Genomic DNA, 18,966 nt, shown 5'->3' on the forward strand with positions numbered 1-18,966 from the left:
TCTGGCCTCCTGCACTTTACTTTCCCCTCCAATTTACGTAGTATGCAGGATAGGGCCGGTCCAAGTGCCGGATTTACGGTGGGGCCCACTGGGCCCCCCACATTTAGGGGCCCCCACATTTGGGTGTCAAAAAAATGTAGGCATAAAATCCCTTTCTGTTCGTCTGTCGATGGTCAACATGTAAAATATGGACCATTGTCGAAACTCCACACTGAACAAACATTGTCTTTCCATAAATACATGTAGCCTAGAAGAATGCATGGTCATTTTGCTTATTGTCGCACACGTGACGCTACAAACCCCATAAATTCTGTGTTGACAAATGTAAATTAATGTTAAGATGCAACTTGCAAGCCCTGTGAAGTGCCATATCCAGTGATCTGGGGAGTATTTTCTGCCAAAATTTTCGTGCACCCTACGCGCCAACCTATGGTGGCGCTCCACTTAGATAGTGGACCTAATCGTGAAAACTGGGCTCCCAAACTATTCTGGCCCTGGGCCCCCACAAGCTAAATCCGGCCCTGGCCAGTCCGCATACCAGTGATGCACGGGATTCTGCAATCACTTAGCAGCAAAATGAAGTCTTCGAACATGAAGTTGCAAAATTGGTGTCAATGAACTATACCTTTAATTGTTATCGGTCAAAGTTCTTGTTTACATGATCATGACTTTGCAGTTTTATTTTACCTGCGCTAAAATTATACATTTGAAGCGTAACCACTTAAACTTTGTATTTCTGCTATATTCAAGCTTCTAGATTTTCCAAAAGGATAATAACGGCAATATTTCCAGATATTTAAGACTTAAACGTACTTCATTGTATTCTTTTCATTTTATTTTAGATAAATTTCAATCAGTAAACAAAGTTAGATATAGATAATTCTGTATTGCATAACCTCGGTTATGGTCACAATCGGTTGTTTACCAATTCACTGGCACACAATATAATAGTGTTGTACACTGTACTTTGCTTAGTTTATTACTAGTGTTGGACGACAACGACATTGTTTCGAAGCCATTATTACAGACCTAAATGAAGTCCTCTTTTATCTTAAAATAATATATTTTAGAGTCGGCCATCGAGTTAAGACATTGTGTTTCTTCTGATTTCGCCCATACTTAATGGTTTACAATTAATCATGGAAGTACCGAGGATACCCCAAGCTTCTTCTCTTATCATTAATTCTGGAAATGTCATCAACTTTGAATGTCTTAAGAAACGAAAGAGGATAGCACAGTCCACGACAGAAGAGGTAACTAAAAATAACAAGCATTTCACTGCTTAAGGTAGTGTACTTATTGGTTATCTTATTCTCTTCTCGATTAAAAAATCATCAACTCGTAAAGTTGTGTAACTGTAAATTCAGTGAAGCTAGGCTAGCTGAACTAGTGTAAGCGCTATAGGCATATATTATAAGTATACATTAGCTTCTAATTTCTATAGCGTACCCGGCGATATTAATGCACTGGTGCCATTGGTGTTTACAACAACTAATAATAAAAGATTAGGCTAGGTGGTACTATGCTTGGTAAGGTCCGAAGGTCTAACACCACTGTATGAGCGCGAACGGTACATGTTTTGCCACAAAGGCTAGATTTACAGACCGTGGAGGGGAGGGGTAAGACTAGAGGACGCAGATTGCATGTTGACAAGGTCTTGCATTTACTGTACTGCAAATAATCTGCAATGTAGACCCCATGGATGTAACTGATGCCGCCTGTACAAGTGCTGTACTTAGACAAGTCCAAAGTGTCGGTGTTGAGAAGTATGAATACATTGTGAACTGGTCAGAAAATCATAGACATGGAACTGCTAATGGCTTACAGTCTCTTTCACCAACCATATTTTTTAGCTATATAGCCTATGGCAATTCCAGAAAGGAGATTAAGGAAGTCTGAGTCTGAAAAGTAAACCAGTGAACTTTGGCTAAAAGTATTTGAGCTAATCAACACATTGAAGAAAACAGCAATAGTAAATGTTTAATATTTACTCAATCATTCAATGTTTCCGAATTAACGTGTTCTGTCAAAACTGGTTGGTATGAAAAAAATAGTAGTGCTTTTCAAGCTATTGTCACAAATATTTCTTTGTAGTTTGCAAGTCTTCGGTAGGCATGTATACATATTGTGTGTGATCCTTTGCAATATGTTGGCCGTGCGTTTGAATCACAGTACTGTATTGTTGCCCTATGTTTAAGTCTAGACCTTTTTATCTTAATTAATATATGTGCCCACATACTTAAAGTTACTGTTGGATACTGGAGCTGTGCAACAGTGTAAAAGAAAATTACCAAACAGTCAGAGAAGACCGGTATGCCAAATGAGCTAAAATTATGGATGTGTAAAACACGAATCAACAGAGTGATCGCTATATGGATATATCTACAGTATAGAGACATAAATACTTTGTTTTTTCTCTGATTGATAACCTTTGATTGATTCTCAGCTAAAAGATTGCTTGAAGACAGTCTTAGATTCACGATTAAAGACGATTAACTGGGATGAAGAGAAGTTTAAAACTTCACTCGAGTTTACAGTTCCCTGTTGCAATCCAGCTCTCTCAGATGAACAGACCAGAGAAGATCTGAAAGTAACTGTTAAAGCCATGATGTGTAATGCAGACCCAGAAGTAATTGTCGATGCTATTCATAGAGGTACAATGATATTGCCAATAACTCTACGAAAGATTCTGAAAGCTTTTATTTGGTCTGGTTTGGCTACTAGCAGTATGGCCACTAGATCTATGCTAGAAACACAAATAATGGTCACTCATCCACTTTTTAAATATTGTTGCATTAATGATCTTATATTGAACAAGTAAATAATGGGTTTGTTGTATTTCTGTCCTTTGCGTCATTTAGCACTTTTGAGGTATCACATTTCAATCTCCAGTTGATGTTTGATGATGAAGACTAGAACTGTTATAATTAATATGAAGCTGAAAGATTTCTCATTGAATGTGTCTAAGGAATTAGTAGGAATCATAGTTGATAGTTCAGTAATCGTTCTTATTGATTACCCATAAAATTATCCTAAAAAGTCTGCAAATGTAATATTTTCAGTGTTTCACATCCTAAACACTGAAGTGGTTTTAACTTTTTTTTGTTCGCTTATTTGGTCTATGTGATGCCATAATCGTGTTTCACCTTGTGTACACAAACTACCTTACACTAATGAATTAATTGACAAGTATAAAGATTTGCAATAGAATGTAGTACAGTAGTGTCATATTTTTTTAGTTCCATTCCCAAGCAATGGCCATTGATTAGCACTATTTACCCAAGGTGGAAGTCACTGTCCGTGGCTAAGAGTATTTTGTGAATTATGAAGAAGTCTTTTCCACAAGCAAGACTTGATTGCCCACTCTTTACAATTTTTCTTGCAGTTCTGAAAGAATTAGATACAGACATAATCGATGTGCTGCTTCTCTCCGTCTCTGAGAAACCAAATGTAATTGAAACATTCCACATGGATCACTTGAAGACACTCTGGTCAGTCCTGGAGAGGATGGTGGACAAAGGTCAGATTAAGACCTTGGGTGTCTGTGACCTTGAGAAACCAGCGTTGGAAGAGCTATATAACTGGGCCAAGGTAAAAGTCGACTACAGAAATTAGGCTAAAATATATGAAACTTTGCGTTGCGGCTAAGAAATTTTCAAAGCTTTTCATTTTGGAATTTTGAGCCCATTGCTAAAAGATGCAGGTGCCTTGAATGGCATATATGTTGGTTCTTAAGTAGGTAAAGATCAATTTTGTGATTTGTAATTTAAGCAGCAGTGAAAGACAACCTTGCCCTTTATACTTGATACAGCCATTTTAATGAGTGTATATTAAGTGTTAGGCACACTACACAAACAGTTTGCTTCAATAGATCCAATACCAACACTGTACTGTACATGATGTGTTTACTGTAAGGCATACATCATCGTTCATGCTCAATTCTTTGAAATAAGTGCCTAGATATATTTCCTTTCAACTTGTATACTGGTGCTCAGTCAATGAAATTGAACAAATTTCATGGCTTTGATTATTATAAATCCTTTGTTTACCAGTTCACGTTAGTGTTTGGTGCAAGTTAGGTCATAAGAACACTGGTCTGACAAGGTAATACTTCCATGCATGGTTGGACAGCCAACTTTTAGTACAGTACTGTACTTTTAACTATGAAATCAAACCATGTTAACAATGTATCACCCTTGTAGGTTTCCACTCCACTGGCTCCAGTGCAGATTTCATACTTGTTTTTGAAGAAGTCACGTTCTTAATGTCTTTCAATCGTATGTTGATTCTGATACCAGTAATATTGCAATAACATGTGTGAAAAAGACCCCATATATATTTTGTTTTGGCAAATAGATCATGTTGATTTTTTCTATCCTTCTCTCTAGGTCAAACCAAGTATCGATCAAGTAAACGAGGTATCCTGTTGCATCATTCCTCCAGACCTCAATGCTTTTTCCAAAGAGAAGAAAATCCAGCTGCTCACACATGGGGATGCATTAGGTAAGTGTGAAAAAGTGGCAACCATTGATGCAGTCAGGTTCAGGGTCATTTCGAGGACCAAGCAACTCTAGGAAAAGTGAATACACTTTAATCACAATACCTTGAGAAGAAAAATTTAAGCATATCTCTTACTTGGTATTTGAATGCCTGATATCGAGTAACTATCGTTATTTTTATATCGTGGCTCCCCCACAGGGAGGATGAGATATATATTGTAGTCTGTTATTCATCGGAGCCTAGTAAGGCTATCTCAGTTGCCATAGCAAGAATGCCAAGGTAAACATTTAATATTCCTGAGTAGCCAGTGCCTTGGAGGAGGGGGGGGGGTGGGCCACCCATGGTGGGGTGACGGGACGTCCACAGCTTCGGGGAAGGGTAACGATCTGTCTGTCTGAGTGTTTATGTGTGTCTGTTACATCTGCAAGTTTTTTTCAACAACTCTTATAAGGCTATACTGATTTTCTTCACACCTGGAAGGAAGGTGCCCCATTATTGGGTATTTTGCAGACCCTCTGAATGAAAGGTCAAAGATCAGAGGTCAAATTAAGTGAAAAGTGATTTTGTTTGTTTTTGCTTTTACTCCAAGGGGCAATATTGAAATGTCCACAACCTTTAAGGTTTAATGGGAATGTCAAGTACTATCAAAATGTGTGTTTCCATGTAATGGAGGTCAGAGGTTCAATGGTAACTATGCATATCTAAATGCAATTTTGTGTAAAACACTCCTCCTTAATGGTCAGAGGGGAAGGTCAAATAAAGGCAAAAACTCACTTTTTGCTATAACTTCAAGGGAGAACAGTGAACTGGCTTGAAACCCTAACAAGAATATTGGTATGTCAAGTACTATAAAAATATGTGGTAACCATGGCAACTGATAAAAGGCCAATAAAAGGTCAAAATTCACTTTCAAGTTGTGCAAAAAAGCTACTTTTGCTGTAACTCGATGGGGGAGCATTGAATGGACTTACAAGCTCCATGACTATGATGGGCATGTCAGAATATCTTCAGACAATGAGGTCAAAGGGGGACATTGAGGTCAAAGGGGACCTTCACATGAAAACAAGGAATTCGCTTGATTGGAACCATCAAAGGTATAATCAAGATATTAGATGCAAGACTACTGTAGCTCTTATGTACACAGAACGAAGGAGATCAGTCAACATGCCTGCGGGCACGTGCATTGTTTTGACAATATGGTTCTTGCAGTGTGTCCACATATACCCTTGTATCAGGAAACCAACTTGCACAAGTGTATAACAGGCACATATTCTTGTGACAGTGGTCTTTCCCTGAAACTGCTTTGCCTTGTTGCTTGAAGATGGTGATCAAAAAAACTAGTTTTCTTTGTACTATAGATAGAGAACTGTAAGAGCAGGTCAACGCAATAAATTAGGCACAATTCAGAAGACAAGATGTATTGATGGCAATAGACTTCTGACTTTTATACAAGTTCCTAAACATGAAAAGGTGAAGCCAATGCACACAGACAGATGCCCAAAGACTTACAGCACTTTCCTGTACAATTTGATCGAAGAAATCTAGAGTGCGTATGTGCGTGTATTTGGCTGATCTTAATAGCCATATTTCCAAAATTAATTCTTCAGTTTGGTAGGAAGATCCCTTGTGATAGGGATTTATTTATGTCTTGTGGACCTTCAGAAGGAAAGGTCAGAGTTCAAAGGTTGATTGAATCGAAAAGCGGCTCTTTGCTATGAAAGATACAAGGACAAGTTGCCATAGATTTGCAACATTCACAAGTTCAGTATTATCAAAATACACAGTCACCATGACGACTGCCGTGAAAAGACTGAAAAAAATGCTGTTTTGTTCAGTGTGGAGTTTGTGACTGAGGTGTGCGAAGTTTTGAACATACTCCCAAACTTCATAATCCAATAATGTTTTACGACACACATACTTATAGTGAAATGAAAAAAAAACACACACATTCAAGTTAGAACATTTAACATAGGAACACCCACTGCAAAACATGCAACAAAATTGTACACTCTCTTTTTCTTTATTCAGAAATTCTACCAGCCGAAGATTTTCAGGAGCTGATGAAGGAATCCTTTTCCGATTTGGATGCCCAAGGCTGGCATACGAGCTGGGTCCTGAGGTACACCGCCCTCATAAGGTGTAGGGGAGTGATCACCCGAAAAGGCTACACAGTCAGGGCACAAAGGAACCTGAATAATATCTAAAATATGTCAAACTTTCTAAGACTTTCCCTGATTAATTCTCTCTCATCCTGTCACCATCACTCGTGGAATTCCTTTTTTTCTTGTGGTGGCAGACTTTTTCCTCCCTCTGTTTGTGATTTGTGTCAGCACAGAGCAAGTTCAAGGTTTATGATCAGAAGAAACAACAGATATTCCATTCATTATTTCAACAACCCATTACCGGCAATTAGGAGATTTCATAGCAGGGCCCAAACAGAAACAAACTGAAAAGTTCACCGTAAAGCTAAGCATAGTCTGAAAGGATTGTATAAGATTAGATCAAATCAAAGCTTTATTTAAAGAAGAGTATAAACAGAAACAAAATATTCTCAACTTTGCAGGTCTCAACTAGTGAGTAATTGAATTTTACAAAATTAAATTTGACATTATACAAGTGATTGATGATAATATACCAAAAAAAATGTATGTGCGTTGAAAGTTAGGTTCATGCTCAATTCCAATACTCTATCCTTCTTTAAGCAAGGAGGTAGTTTGTAAACACCATCAAATGCTTCTCTACAGAAGCTTACTTTGCTAGTTCGTTGACACTTAACAATTCAAGCTTTCTCACTTTACACATTCACTTAGTTTTTGTTAACACAAGCAATTTTGTTGTTGTTGTTGTTGAAAGGCAGTTTGGTTTGTTATCAGTTTTCTTTCTCTCTTTGACTTCCTTTAACTGCATGCCAGATGCTTAAAGCTGTCTTTAAAAGATTAACATGATGTTTGCTCATCATGCCAAACTTTAACCATCTACCTTCACTCTCATTACTGAGAGGTATGTAGTCTATTTTGCATATATGAATAACTATTTTGATTAACTATAATAACTATTATGAATAACTACTTTGCATAAAAGAAATAAACCAAAGGCTCAAGTGACTATTATCATGATAAACTGCATCTTGTTTGAGTAATAAGACTTCATACACTTTTTACAGAACATTGCTCGCGTCACGTGACCGTAACTATAATCGAGAAAAGCCCAACGACATTTGATGAGTCTCGTAAACCGACTATTTTCATATCGAAATATTCATTCAAATAATTTGTGCTTTTACAAACCTGTAGTATACAGATGATGGTGCTGCTTTTATTGACTTTGATTTGACTATTGACTATTTTGTGTTTATTAGTAATCGTCGGCAAATCTTTGCAGAAAAGGAACTAAAGAAACACCAGATGTAGAAATATGGCAAAGTGTCGTAAACGTATCATCTTGTGGCCAGATAGATTCTAAATTTCTTTATTTACAAGATGGAAGTGCTAAAGTAGTATCATAAACTAGTGCATTAAACAACTAATTGATTTAAGTATTTTGGTTTGGTCCATCAGCTTGGTTAATATATTATTCATGTGTATGAATTACTAAGGGGAAGTGTGTCCATCATCTCATGGAAGTAATGGCTAGATAAAGATTTCTATAGTTAATGTTGATGTTCAATAACAACAATAATAATAAATGAGACTTATATAGCACCAAATCAGTAGACAAAAAAATTCACTGCACAAGATGCTTTACAGAGAAAGCAGATTAATTTACAACAAAAAAACAAATGAAAAGATGGGTCTTAAGTAGACTTTTGAATGTAGAAAGTTTAGAGCATGTTCATATGTGATCTGGTAATGTGTTCCAGAGATAAGAGCTAGAGTATCCGAAGCTTCTGTTACCATAGGTCTTCAACCGTGGTTTAGGTACAGTTAAATACAGTTTTTTTGGACGAACGAAGTGTGCGAGTCGGAATATATGGCAAGAGAAGTTGCGACAGGTTTAGTGAATTTCTGTATCATGGTATGCTTTCTATGCATACAAATTTAGGGGAACATGCTAAGTTATCGTAAACCAACATCAAGGTTTATTTGACCTTATTTTGACCCTATTTGACCTCTGGCAGATCTGACTGGTTTGCTATTGATGTTGTATTCCAATCACATTCTTTCATACTATTTAGTCTAAGTAGACAGATTGGAAACAACATAATAGCCAAAAAAATCAATAAATAGTTTTGCTATAATCTCGATGAAAGAAGTAACCATGAAGGAATAACAGTCTCTAGACTGAAGTGTGTGGTCCAGGGGTACATTCCTCAGGGAAGGGGAGGGGAGGGGGGTGTAGATCAATTTGAAGACTGACTAGTTTTTATGGGACCGACTGCAGTAACCAGTCAAGCAATGTTGCAAAATAAAGACCGATGAAGGTTGCAATTTTTTCATTATTACCACTGCGTCCTGTTACTGGCCAGGAGTACAAAGGGGTTGGGGGGGGGGAATTCTGCATTTTCAGAAGTAAAATACATGTTAGAAAGAGGAATTACTCCAAAATTTCTATCAAGTGTAACTCCTACACTAGTAGGGTTCCAGGGGACTACAGCTCCGGGAAGTTTCAGCTTTTGAAAATATTTCTTGTTCCTTCATGGCAAATTTAAAGCACAATAATACATGTGAGAGAGAGGTGTTTAATTTCTCTAGAATGTATTTCTAAGGGCTGGTGGGAGTCCAAGGGGGAAGGATTTTAAACTGCCTTTTAAATTTCACTCCTCCCCCCCCCCATTCTTAAACCCCCTATGTATAACCCTGCAAGTGGTCGGCATCTTTTTGTGCATCATGTCTCTCGTTTGAAATACATTTAATTGTTCCTAGTATGGTGTTAAGGTACTGCGCTATGGTATTTACAAGGTTTTCAGATTTTGATATTTGACTGACCTCATATGACCTTTGGGAGTAACAAAAACAATAGTTCTAGTCAGGCTTACCACAGTAGTAACCATCTCTATCCAGCTCATATCAAGTTCAAACACCAGGTATATATGGTTTTTTGAGAAACAAAGAAACAGATTAAAAAAAAAATTGTGTAGTTTGATGGCTTTCAGTATATTAAAATAATTTCAAATATAGCAATATATTTTAGGATATCAAACTAAATTTTCTGTCGTTACTGTTATTATGCAAAAATATACCAATGAAGCTTACCTCATTTTCAAAGCACTTGGTAAATTGATCAAAGTAGTTAACAATATATTTATCGATTGATTTTATGAATAAGCAAATACCCTGTAAAAAAATAAATGTCATTCTTCATTTTCAACATCCCTTATATCTAGATTTCTATAATATATGACATCCAATATTTCTCCCTACTGCATTTGCTCACCCCTTCCAACCCCTTGCCCTTACACTCCCCATCCTTTTCCCCTTGCAATCCCCCACCCGTTACCCTTCCAACCCCTCACCTCTGTACCTTGTACTTACAATGTGATTACCATTCACGATTAAATCGGTTTTCAATTCTTTTCACCACGATGAAAATGAGCCTACTAAAAGAAACATTTTCCCAGGAATGAAAAAATATTATTAACTGTATCACTTATCACCTGTAGAAAAAGGGATCTAATATGTATTAAAGATGTTATTATTAATGTTATTAAAGATAGAAGAAAGAAATCAAGGCATTTTGGTAAAATTTGTATCATGACTCATAAAATAATCTTGTTTTAAATCCTGATTCTCTGAGAAAACAATGTAATACTTAATTGTAGTTAATTTTGAGTTAAAGAGTTGAGGTGTCATTGCATAAAAACTCCAAAATGTGTCCATGTCCAACTCTCCACCACCCCCTACCCCACCAGACCCCCCCTTCCCTATCTTATTAATTCCCTTTATGTATTTAAAATATATCAATTTTCTACAAATTTTGCTTAAGCTTCATGTAGAAGTAGATTTTTCTGGAACGAAAATTGCATGAATGTGAGGTATATAATAAATGGAGAAATTTCATGGCTTGGCACCTAATGTATCATAAAATCTTGCTCAACAAATGTTCAATTCTGTGGGGACTGCATCTAAGCTGCAGAAGCAAATAAGCCCCACAAACCAGGGCCAGAAGCATCACAATAACACATCTGTAACTCCTTCCGGCCCTTGCGATAGATGTACCCCTCGTGGCCGAGAACATGTTATCCATGCCATCGATGATAGCCTGTCGTGCACCAGACCAGGCATGCTTTCCTCTCAGTCTAGTCACGTATGGGTAGAAAGGCTTGAAGAACAGGCATCTGGCCAATCGAAAGTCTCTGATGAGTAAGTAACGCCAAATACTGGGATAACAACCAATCAGCAGAGAGAGTTGGCAAATGTATGGTACTGGTGACACCTTTGATAAAATACAAAAGAAAGAGAAATCCAAACATGTAAGACGGACAGACAGATAAAATAATAGCAGAGTGCCATGATGGTCTTCATAGCCTATTTTACAGTGCAGCTGAGAAAACGCAGGGAAATGCTATGTAAAGATAGTTAAGTAAGGTTTTCACACAAGATCACTTGTGATTGTCTGTTCCTCAACCCCCAAGTTTAAACATTGATGGTATGTTCGGAATTACTGCACTTGTTTTTGGTTTTGGGTGGGGGGGGGGAGGGGTTCTTTTTGAAGGAAACACCTGACATAATGACGTTTTTTGTCCAATTTTTCGACATGAGAATCCATGCACAACAAACTTTTGCACAGCCACTTTGAGGTTCAAGGTTGTTTACCAAAAAAGAGCCAAAAATGTTAAGGGCCTGGATACAAACAAAATGCTATATGACAGCTTTGCATTAGCAAAGTAATGTGGTCACTTTGCATGTGTGGCAATGTACTATGCATGACCATATAAAATGCATCCTGGAATTTCCTCAACATATTACATATTATGGAAAGGGCCTGACATTTCAGCGGTTAAATAGGAAAGAGGGTAAATCTCACCAGATATTTCAACCTGCCATGTTCTTCTATGAGAGCTGCTTTGGTTTTATCTATCTGTTTTGCCATCACGGACTTGCACGGTAGACGGACGTCACCCTTGAAGACCGCGACCGCACACCTGGCCTGCATTTCAAAGACATGTCCGGCTGCTCCAAGTTGGTAAGTCATGCCAACGACAGCCAAAGTCGGTCGCTCGGGAGTGGTAGCAAAGATGTGCAAATACAGATTCCTCTCATAAGGGTCATCTGATAATAAAAGGAAAGTATTTGACATTCCGAAGAAACAGCTTTGGTTATCCTCAGAATTTTAAAACGGATATTCTGGTAGCTGAAACTGATTGCTTAAGAAAATTTGCTCGACATTTGCTGCATCTCTTTCGGCCAAACCCGAGCACTGTGTATTACCAAGTGACCAATTTCCTAATGCTAATACCTCTCTAAACTGTCCTCCCATAACATGCTTCAAAGCACTTGTATTGACAGTACAGTTCTTAACCTTGATCTGATAGAAACTTGATATTCATAATGTTCGTACTGACAATACGAGTGCTATGAAGCGGGACATGACACTACAGTATAGAAAAAATTATCCCAACTCGGTGCACGAAGATATGAATGTTTGTCAAATCAAATTGATGTTTCGTAAATACATCTGGCAACAACATAGTGAATGATGTCACCAAGGCAATGGAGGTGTAAATATATATGTTTTCCTATTATGTTATACATATTTAAGTAATTAATCCACCGAGGAAAGCAATATTTTTACATCCCAAAGATTGCATTATTGATGAAATTCTCAATGTATGCAAACACCATTGAACATGTCACAGGGCTCCCTCTTTTGTGATTTTCATATATCCCAGGCTCCTCCATATTTTCCCAGGGCCCAAAAATTCACTCTGAGGCCTGGGGCTGTAGCTCTCTTGACACAGTGCCCTCATCAGGCCTGATTGCAATCATGCAAACTCTGGCATTTCTTTAACTATTGTATTTGCCCATATACCTTTTCAAAATGGGTAACATACTTTGTAATTTTTACTGTAAACGGGTAAAAATTCCTGCTTTGTGATTTAATAACAATTAGATTCCATCCCAAATATAAATGTTATTTGGTTTTTTTTGCTGTGTTTCCTACCCAACATAAAAGATGTAAGACAATATGACCAAACACTACCAGTAAAAGGATTCTAAAAACTGTCAGTACATCTTGATTTACCTTAATAGAATTTAGCTTTCAAAACCAGTAAAATCTCTGTTTCCACCTCATTTCCATCATTATAATTAAAATATTCATTCGAGCTGAATTTATGATCCAACACCACAACCCTAGACATTATTATGATATGCTGCAGTGAAATTTAACACATTTTAGTCCATTGTTTATTTGGGTAGGTGCAAAAAAAAAAAATTTGGGGGGGGGGGCGGGTTTTCCCAGATAAGAGTTTTTTTGATGAGATGAAGGGTACCTATGTTGCTCTTACCTATTTCACTTCTTCTGACAAAAAGACACGAAATGAAACAAACCTGCCATTTCATTGGAACTTAAAACAGGAACTTACTGATGTAGAATGTTGACAAGCAGAACTGAACAGGAACTATGGAATTGTCATATATCAAATTATCAAACTACCTTTTTTTCCCTCAGTTCTCCTCCTCGACTACTAACCTCTTAGAATTTTTACATCTAAAACCGGAAATTTTGTATGATAGCCTGTGGCTAGTATAACGGTATCGATTTTTTCCCGAGTTCCATCGGAAAAAATTACACCCTCCTCGGTAAATCTTTCCACAGAGGGTTTTGGACTAATCATCCCGTATACGATACGTTGAACGATCTCGTCGTTGACCATGAATGCGAGACCGACGGCATCACGGTTCTTCGGTTCTAAACCGACATTCCTGATGTCGTATGCGCTCGACAGGATACGACCCAACATGAACCTCTTGACGAAACCGGGCATATAGCTTCCTAGGATTGTGTTGGCCATGGCATCGAGAGGAATACCGCCGTTAACCAAACGGGGCAGTGGATGGGTGCCGTTTTTGGTACTCAGAAATACCTAAGTGATGAGAGAAGATACAGACGTCAATTCCAAATTTCTTCATTTCATTATTCTAAAGGGATGGGATGAAGAAGCTGGAAGAGACAGTGGATGGAGCCAGATTCTCTTGACTTATTCAAAACTTTGCCATTTTAGTGTTTTTTTGTAGTGTTGTTGAGTGGAGTTGTTCATGGAATTTAAGTATTTCTGGTTTGTGAACTTGGGGTTTGACCGAGGTTCGGTTCTGTTTTTGTTCAATGGTTTTGAAACAACTTCTTTCATCATAGCCAGCATAAGTTTTTGAGAAAGTGGTGAGATGCAGAGGTACACTGTCATCTGTCAGACGGGGGATAGTTTGAGAAGCTGAAAGCTTGTGGATATGACATTATAGTTTGGAAACTTACGTGGGACGCAAACTTGCAGCAATCCACCGAAATATCACCGGCAGAGTTAGCAGCCCCTGAGAGAAGAAGAAGAAGAAGAAGAACGATGATGCAATGATGCTGAGATAAATCAACATATGTACATTAAATCTGCTGGTTTTAATTTGTAACTTACTTGCTGTTTTCCATTAAACACATGTAATGGTAGATCTTTGCATTAATTTTCAAACAGAAGTTTGAAACCTTAAGGATATCTCTAACTTTTCCAACATGAACATGATAATAAAAAGTAATACATATTTCTTGTCTTTAATTTTCTTATTATCTGTGTCCATGCTATTACTGCACAGGGCAAATTTTTAAAGGTAGTCCAGTAGTCATGAGATCAAAAAAATTTCTGTTTCGGCTACAGAAAATGCATATCACCGAAGCTGTGGCCCAGTGGATAAAGGGGGTAGCAATTGAAGCAATAAGGCTTAGCAATCGGGAGGTTCGATTCCCGGGCCAGGTTATAGTAAGGTGGATTTTTCATCCAAGAGCAATCTACGGTTTCCTATCTGAAATGACTTTCTAAATTGAAAGATTCCAAATTTGAGTTAAAATGTTGAAATGCAAGTCACCCGATATAAGTTGTAATCCATAAGGCCTTGCAGGTATCTCCCACATTTGTGGTCGCTTAAGGGTCTTAAAAATAACTGCTGATTATTATGTGTTATTATTATTGTTTACATTGCAATAGATGTTATCTTGGTATAGTTACCTATGACAAGAACTTTCTCATCTTTGTAGTCAAAGCCTTCTCGAAAGTGACAGCTATGCAGGATTTTACCTCTGAATTTATCCTGGTCAGGGAATGTTACCTCAGCTGCCTCTGTTGTATTACCATTACAGATCAAGACAGCATCGAATAGCTCTTCTGTTTCAACAGTGTTAGCTTGATCCAGTTTCTGTGATCGAACTTTCCATTTCTGTATTTTGGTTTCATCAGCTGTATAAATTGGAGAAACTTCCAGCACACTTGTATGCAACCTGATGTAATCGTGAAGACCAAAGTGGTCTGCATAGCTTTTGAGGTATTCATATTGCTGTGACGGTCGAATGTATGGTGGATAAGATTTGGGGTAAGGGAAATCACTGAAACAGCTCATCTCTTTGCTGGAGTTGAAAATTAAAGAAGGATATATGGATCCTTCTTTGTCAATTTTTTTTTTGTGAGGAGCCCATAATCCACCTGAAAGAAATGAGCAAAACCATTAATACTTAAATGTCAGTCTATATTTAAGGCATGTCAAGCCTTTGTTTGTTGTTAATTTGAGGTTTGAAATGCAAATTATGACAGTGAAGTCCTCTTGTTCTGTCCAAATATATTGAACTGTTTCAAGTTGGTTTTATACGTTCTTCCTAGATGGACCTCCATCAAGAGTCTATGGATTTTCACCTCATTTTTGTGAAAAAACTATATTAACTTATCTATACATTAAAAAGCTGTTATTTACAAATAAAAATATGGAAGTAAAAACAAAGACCCTTTAGACCTGTTTTGTCCAACTTGTCCAAATATTCAAAGAACAATCTTGGTCGCTTTTGCTGGGTCAGGATCCTCTCCGAAAAAGGGAGATGGCAATTGCAGGATCAGACCCTGAGTGAGTATGGACTGTTTCACACTACTATGTTGATTGCTCTTGTGGTTTATCAGATCCCCATTGCATTCTCAAGTGTGAACAATCAGATCCCCATTGCATTCTCAAGTGTGAACGAGGCTGAAGTCTTCATTTACTGTACACAGACATTTTTGAGGGCGTAACGATGGAAGTTGGATGCCGCACAAGTCTTCTCACACTGTGCTACCAAATTTCTGATTACAGTTGGTATACGACTGATGAGTACTAGGAGATATTACTTAATGGAGAGACCTTACCTATGAAGCCACTCCTTTCAAAACAGACTGGTTGGAGGTCTTCCTCTAAACATGCCTTGATTGATGTCAAACCAGATAGTCCAGCACCGACAATCGCAATTCTCTTCACGGATCCACTCTCGCAGCAAAATGGCTCCATCTACAGATGGGTAGAGCTAGAGGTTAAAAGATAAATTCAAGTTTGCGTATGAATTTTTACTACAAAAATGTGTTCTTACTTTGATGGGAATTTGATAGGTTTCTCAGCTAAATATTGGGCATGGTTTGACTCATCAATTAATAAATCATTCAATCAATCAATCTCGTGCAATACCTGAAGTACTAGGTTTACAAGAAGAAAATGGAGACAAGCTTACATATACAAAAAAAATAATCATAATAATAATAGAGATATGTATGTGCCAACCACAACAACTTTTATAAGTCCTCTTGAGCCATATGACAGAAGACGAGTCTGTTTACAAGTACTGTGCACTCCAGATTCATGGTTATCAGACCAGTGATTCTTGCTGCCCAACAGACTATAGTTTAATGTTAAGCTGGTTGCACTATTTCATAATAACCATGTTCTAAATTTGCCACCAAATTCATTCCCTGGAAGATACTTGAGCAGTGTTCTTTAGGAAGTACATATGAAGAATTTCTCTTGGTTCAGTGCAGACTGTGCCTTGAGTGTGTACAGTACCTCAGATGTCCAACAAAGAGAAAAGTTTATGTTGTACGTAAACTTGTGTATCTCATCATGTGAGAAATTATTCTGAAAAAACAACCAACTGCTTTCACTAATTAAGGGGATGGGTGGAGTGTGGACACACCCCATACAACGTTCATTAACTCCCACATCGGCAACGCTTTTTCAACCAATGTTCGAGTAAATAAATAAGAGCGCCATCATTTTTTTAATCTACATTAATCGGGTAAATAAGCACCAGTATAATAGTATTAATATATAATAATCAGCAGATATTTTTAGGATGTTAAGGCGACGGCAAATGTCGGGGAAACCCGCAAGTGCTTATGGATTACAACTTACACGTCTGGTGGCTTCCAATTCAACTTTTTAACTCAAATTTGGAATCTTTTCAGATTGGAAAACTGTAGATTGCTCTTGGATGACAACCCTCCTTACTATGACCCATCCGGGTATCGAACCCGTTAGCTCCCGATTGCTAAGACTCATTGCTTCAACTGCCTCCACCTTCACCCACTCAAACACAGCACTGGCTATCAAACTATCACTTATTGAACCTACTATCGGGTAAATAAGCACCAGAGCAACGCTTATTTAATCCATGATCAAGAATATAATCAAGAGCGCCATCCTTGTTGATCCAACGATCGGGTGAATTTCTCCCACCATTTTCTTTGGATGCAGCATAACGTTTGGCCTTATTAATATAACATAGTAAGCAGGTGTAGCTAAACCGGTCCCAACGTTCTAGGTACGCATGGACAAAACTAGGCCTTGAGTACCTTAAATGACAGGGCCTAAACACAGATATTATTCGTAAATACCAATTATCTTCCTGTATCAAGTAACTGAAAACAGGACTTTCTTTAGTTCCATGCATTGATATCGACTTGCACCACGAAGTTAATTTTGGTTTACTATACAAGCTGGCCAGTCAACAACTGTTAGGAAAATATTGTTATGCTGAGTACCTCTCTATTGTTTTAGGTCTATGGGGCGCCAAAAGGGCCAAACACGTTCGTCATCGCTGCATAAATCTACTATACATCAAGAGTAGTCCCAGAATAAATATTAGAAATTGTATCATTTTCAAGGGTGGGGAGAGGGGGGGGAGGATGGGGTGGAAGTCACAAATGTCAATAGTTGGATATGTGAATTGAGGAGGCTAACTGCATGGCAAAAAATTGGGTAACCTTCAAGACAAAAAGGATCCTTTTTACATTCCAGTATTTGAATCACAAAAAGGCATTTATTTGCATGTATCTTAATTTCCCCAAAACAGGGTACCTTTTTGTAACACGTTTTGTTTTGCACGTTTTTACTAAACCTAGCCATGACAGTATCACCAATGAGGGGCACTTCTCATTTATAAAAAGAGCATTTTTGATGTTTTCACGGTTGAGGCAGCTGACCCCTGCAAACGTGCAAACTTCGAGGGCAAGTGGGACCGGTTGATTTGAAGGGGCAAAGCCACAAGATGACCTCGATACATCTAGTTAAAAAAAATCAGCAACAGTAACACAAGGGCAATGGAAAAGAGGTAATGAAAATAGGAGGGAACTTCTAATTCATGAAAAGAGGCACTTTCAGGTGTTCCACAAAAAGAGCTAGGGAGTGAAGCACGTGTCCATGTGCGTCCCGGAGGCCATACCGTCCCTGCTTAATAGTGCCCCAGGCCTATATTAAGGAACCTTGACAGTAAGATACAGGGGCGAGAAAAAAATGTATATATGATTCACGAAATAAAATAATAACCCTGTTTACATCCCTTAGGAAACCAAATTTCTTCCAGTCTCATCTCTTTTTTTAAATATATACCGGTATATATTAATCTTCTCTAGGCAGTCCACTCTATTTAAGTAGAGTTAACATTTCCTGGAAATAAATGTTGCATAAGTATGTAACAAATAAAATTTCATGTGTCTATTTTTCATGCCAAAATTAATGCCTCATCTCCCAACAATTCTTGGCATAAAGCTGTTGAATTAATATGCTGACTGCATTTGGATAAAAAGCATGTGAGTCCCACAAACTAGGACAAGCGACGTAATAAGAATAATAATAATAATAACTAAGATTTATAATACGCTAATTTATAAACAAAATAGTTGTCAAAAGCGCCGTACATAATATAGTTTGAATAGAAAGAAAAGCAAAAACAATAATGCAACGATGAAAAATAATTACAAATCAAATTGAAAAATGTTACAATAATTGTAACAATAACAATGTAACAATAACTCGGCTGTAGTTCTTTCTCTTAGTGGCATCTTTACCCCTTGTGGCCGAGAACATGTTATCCATGCCATCAATGACAGTATGTCGTGCACCAGACCAGGCATGTTTTCCTCCCAGTCTAGTCACGTATGCAGGGGCGTATCCAGGATTTTCCAATAGGGGGGGGGGGGGCGCCAGGCATGAATGATCGCCGTCCTGGGGGATGGGTCTAAGGGGAGGGGGTGTACAA

The 18,966-nt window shown here is 37.8% G+C and overlaps 2 protein-coding genes across 6 annotated transcripts; one reads left to right on the forward strand and one right to left on the reverse strand.

Annotated features, from left to right (window-relative positions):
• Positions 1-719: 719 nt before the first annotated feature.
• Positions 720-6,868, forward strand: LOC139964279 (glutamate--cysteine ligase regulatory subunit-like). The gene is made up of 5 exons (XM_071965757.1): positions 720-1,253; positions 2,447-2,654; positions 3,386-3,591; positions 4,389-4,503; positions 6,529-6,868. Exons 1-5 carry the CDS (start codon positions 1,140-1,142, stop codon positions 6,702-6,704), a joined length of 819 nt encoding a protein of 272 aa, XP_071821858.1. The 5' UTR covers positions 720-1,139; the 3' UTR covers positions 6,705-6,868.
• A 143-nt stretch (positions 6,869-7,011) lies between these two features.
• On the reverse strand, positions 7,012-17,494 carry LOC139964277 (flavin-containing monooxygenase 5-like). Of its 5 annotated transcripts, none has more exons than XM_071965753.1 (7): positions 17,324-17,494; positions 15,809-15,947; positions 14,651-15,121; positions 13,912-13,967; positions 13,132-13,525; positions 11,464-11,708; positions 7,012-10,872 (listed from the first exon to the last, which is right to left on the reverse strand). In XM_071965753.1, exons 2-7 carry the CDS (start codon positions 15,945-15,947, stop codon positions 10,516-10,518), a joined length of 1,662 nt encoding a protein of 553 aa, XP_071821854.1. In that variant the 5' UTR covers positions 17,324-17,494; the 3' UTR covers positions 7,012-10,515. The 5 variants fall into 5 exon arrangements, with proteins under 5 accessions (XP_071821854.1, XP_071821851.1, XP_071821853.1 ...); XM_071965750.1 differs by having other exon boundaries at positions 15,809-15,963; XM_071965752.1 differs by having other exon boundaries at positions 15,809-15,963; positions 17,061-17,494.
• Between the last annotated feature and the right edge of the window lie 1,472 nt (positions 17,495-18,966).

This window comes from Apostichopus japonicus, chromosome 22, assembly GCF_037975245.1.
Source record: "Apostichopus japonicus isolate 1M-3 chromosome 22, ASM3797524v1, whole genome shotgun sequence".
NCBI lineage: Eukaryota > Metazoa > Echinodermata > Holothuroidea > Aspidochirotida > Stichopodidae > Apostichopus > Apostichopus japonicus.

What these genes read in the sequence shown, in the direction of transcription:
- LOC139964277 (XM_071965753.1), bottom strand. Translation starts at nt 15,947, where the DNA reads ATGGAGCCATTTTGCTGCGAGAGTGGATCCGTGAAGAGAATTGCGATT. An exon ending in TGAAAGGAGTGGCTTCATAG is followed by an intron (nt 15,122 to 15,808) that starts GTAAGGTCTCTC and finishes CATTTCTTTCAG; the next exon opens with GTGGATTATGGGCTCCTCAC. An exon ending in GCTGCAAGTTTGCGTCCCAC is followed by an intron (nt 13,526 to 13,911) that starts GTAAGTTTCCAA and finishes CTCATCACTTAG; the next exon opens with GTATTTCTGAGTACCAAAAA.
- LOC139964279 (XM_071965757.1), top strand. Translation starts at nt 1,140, where the DNA reads ATGGAAGTACCGAGGATACCCCAAGCTTCTTCTCTTATCATTAATTCT. An exon ending in CACAGTCCACGACAGAAGAG is followed by an intron (nt 1,254 to 2,446) that starts GTAACTAAAAAT and finishes ATTGATTCTCAG; the next exon opens with CTAAAAGATTGCTTGAAGAC. An exon ending in AGCTATATAACTGGGCCAAG is followed by an intron (nt 3,592 to 4,388) that starts GTAAAAGTCGAC and finishes CCTTCTCTCTAG; the next exon opens with GTCAAACCAAGTATCGATCA.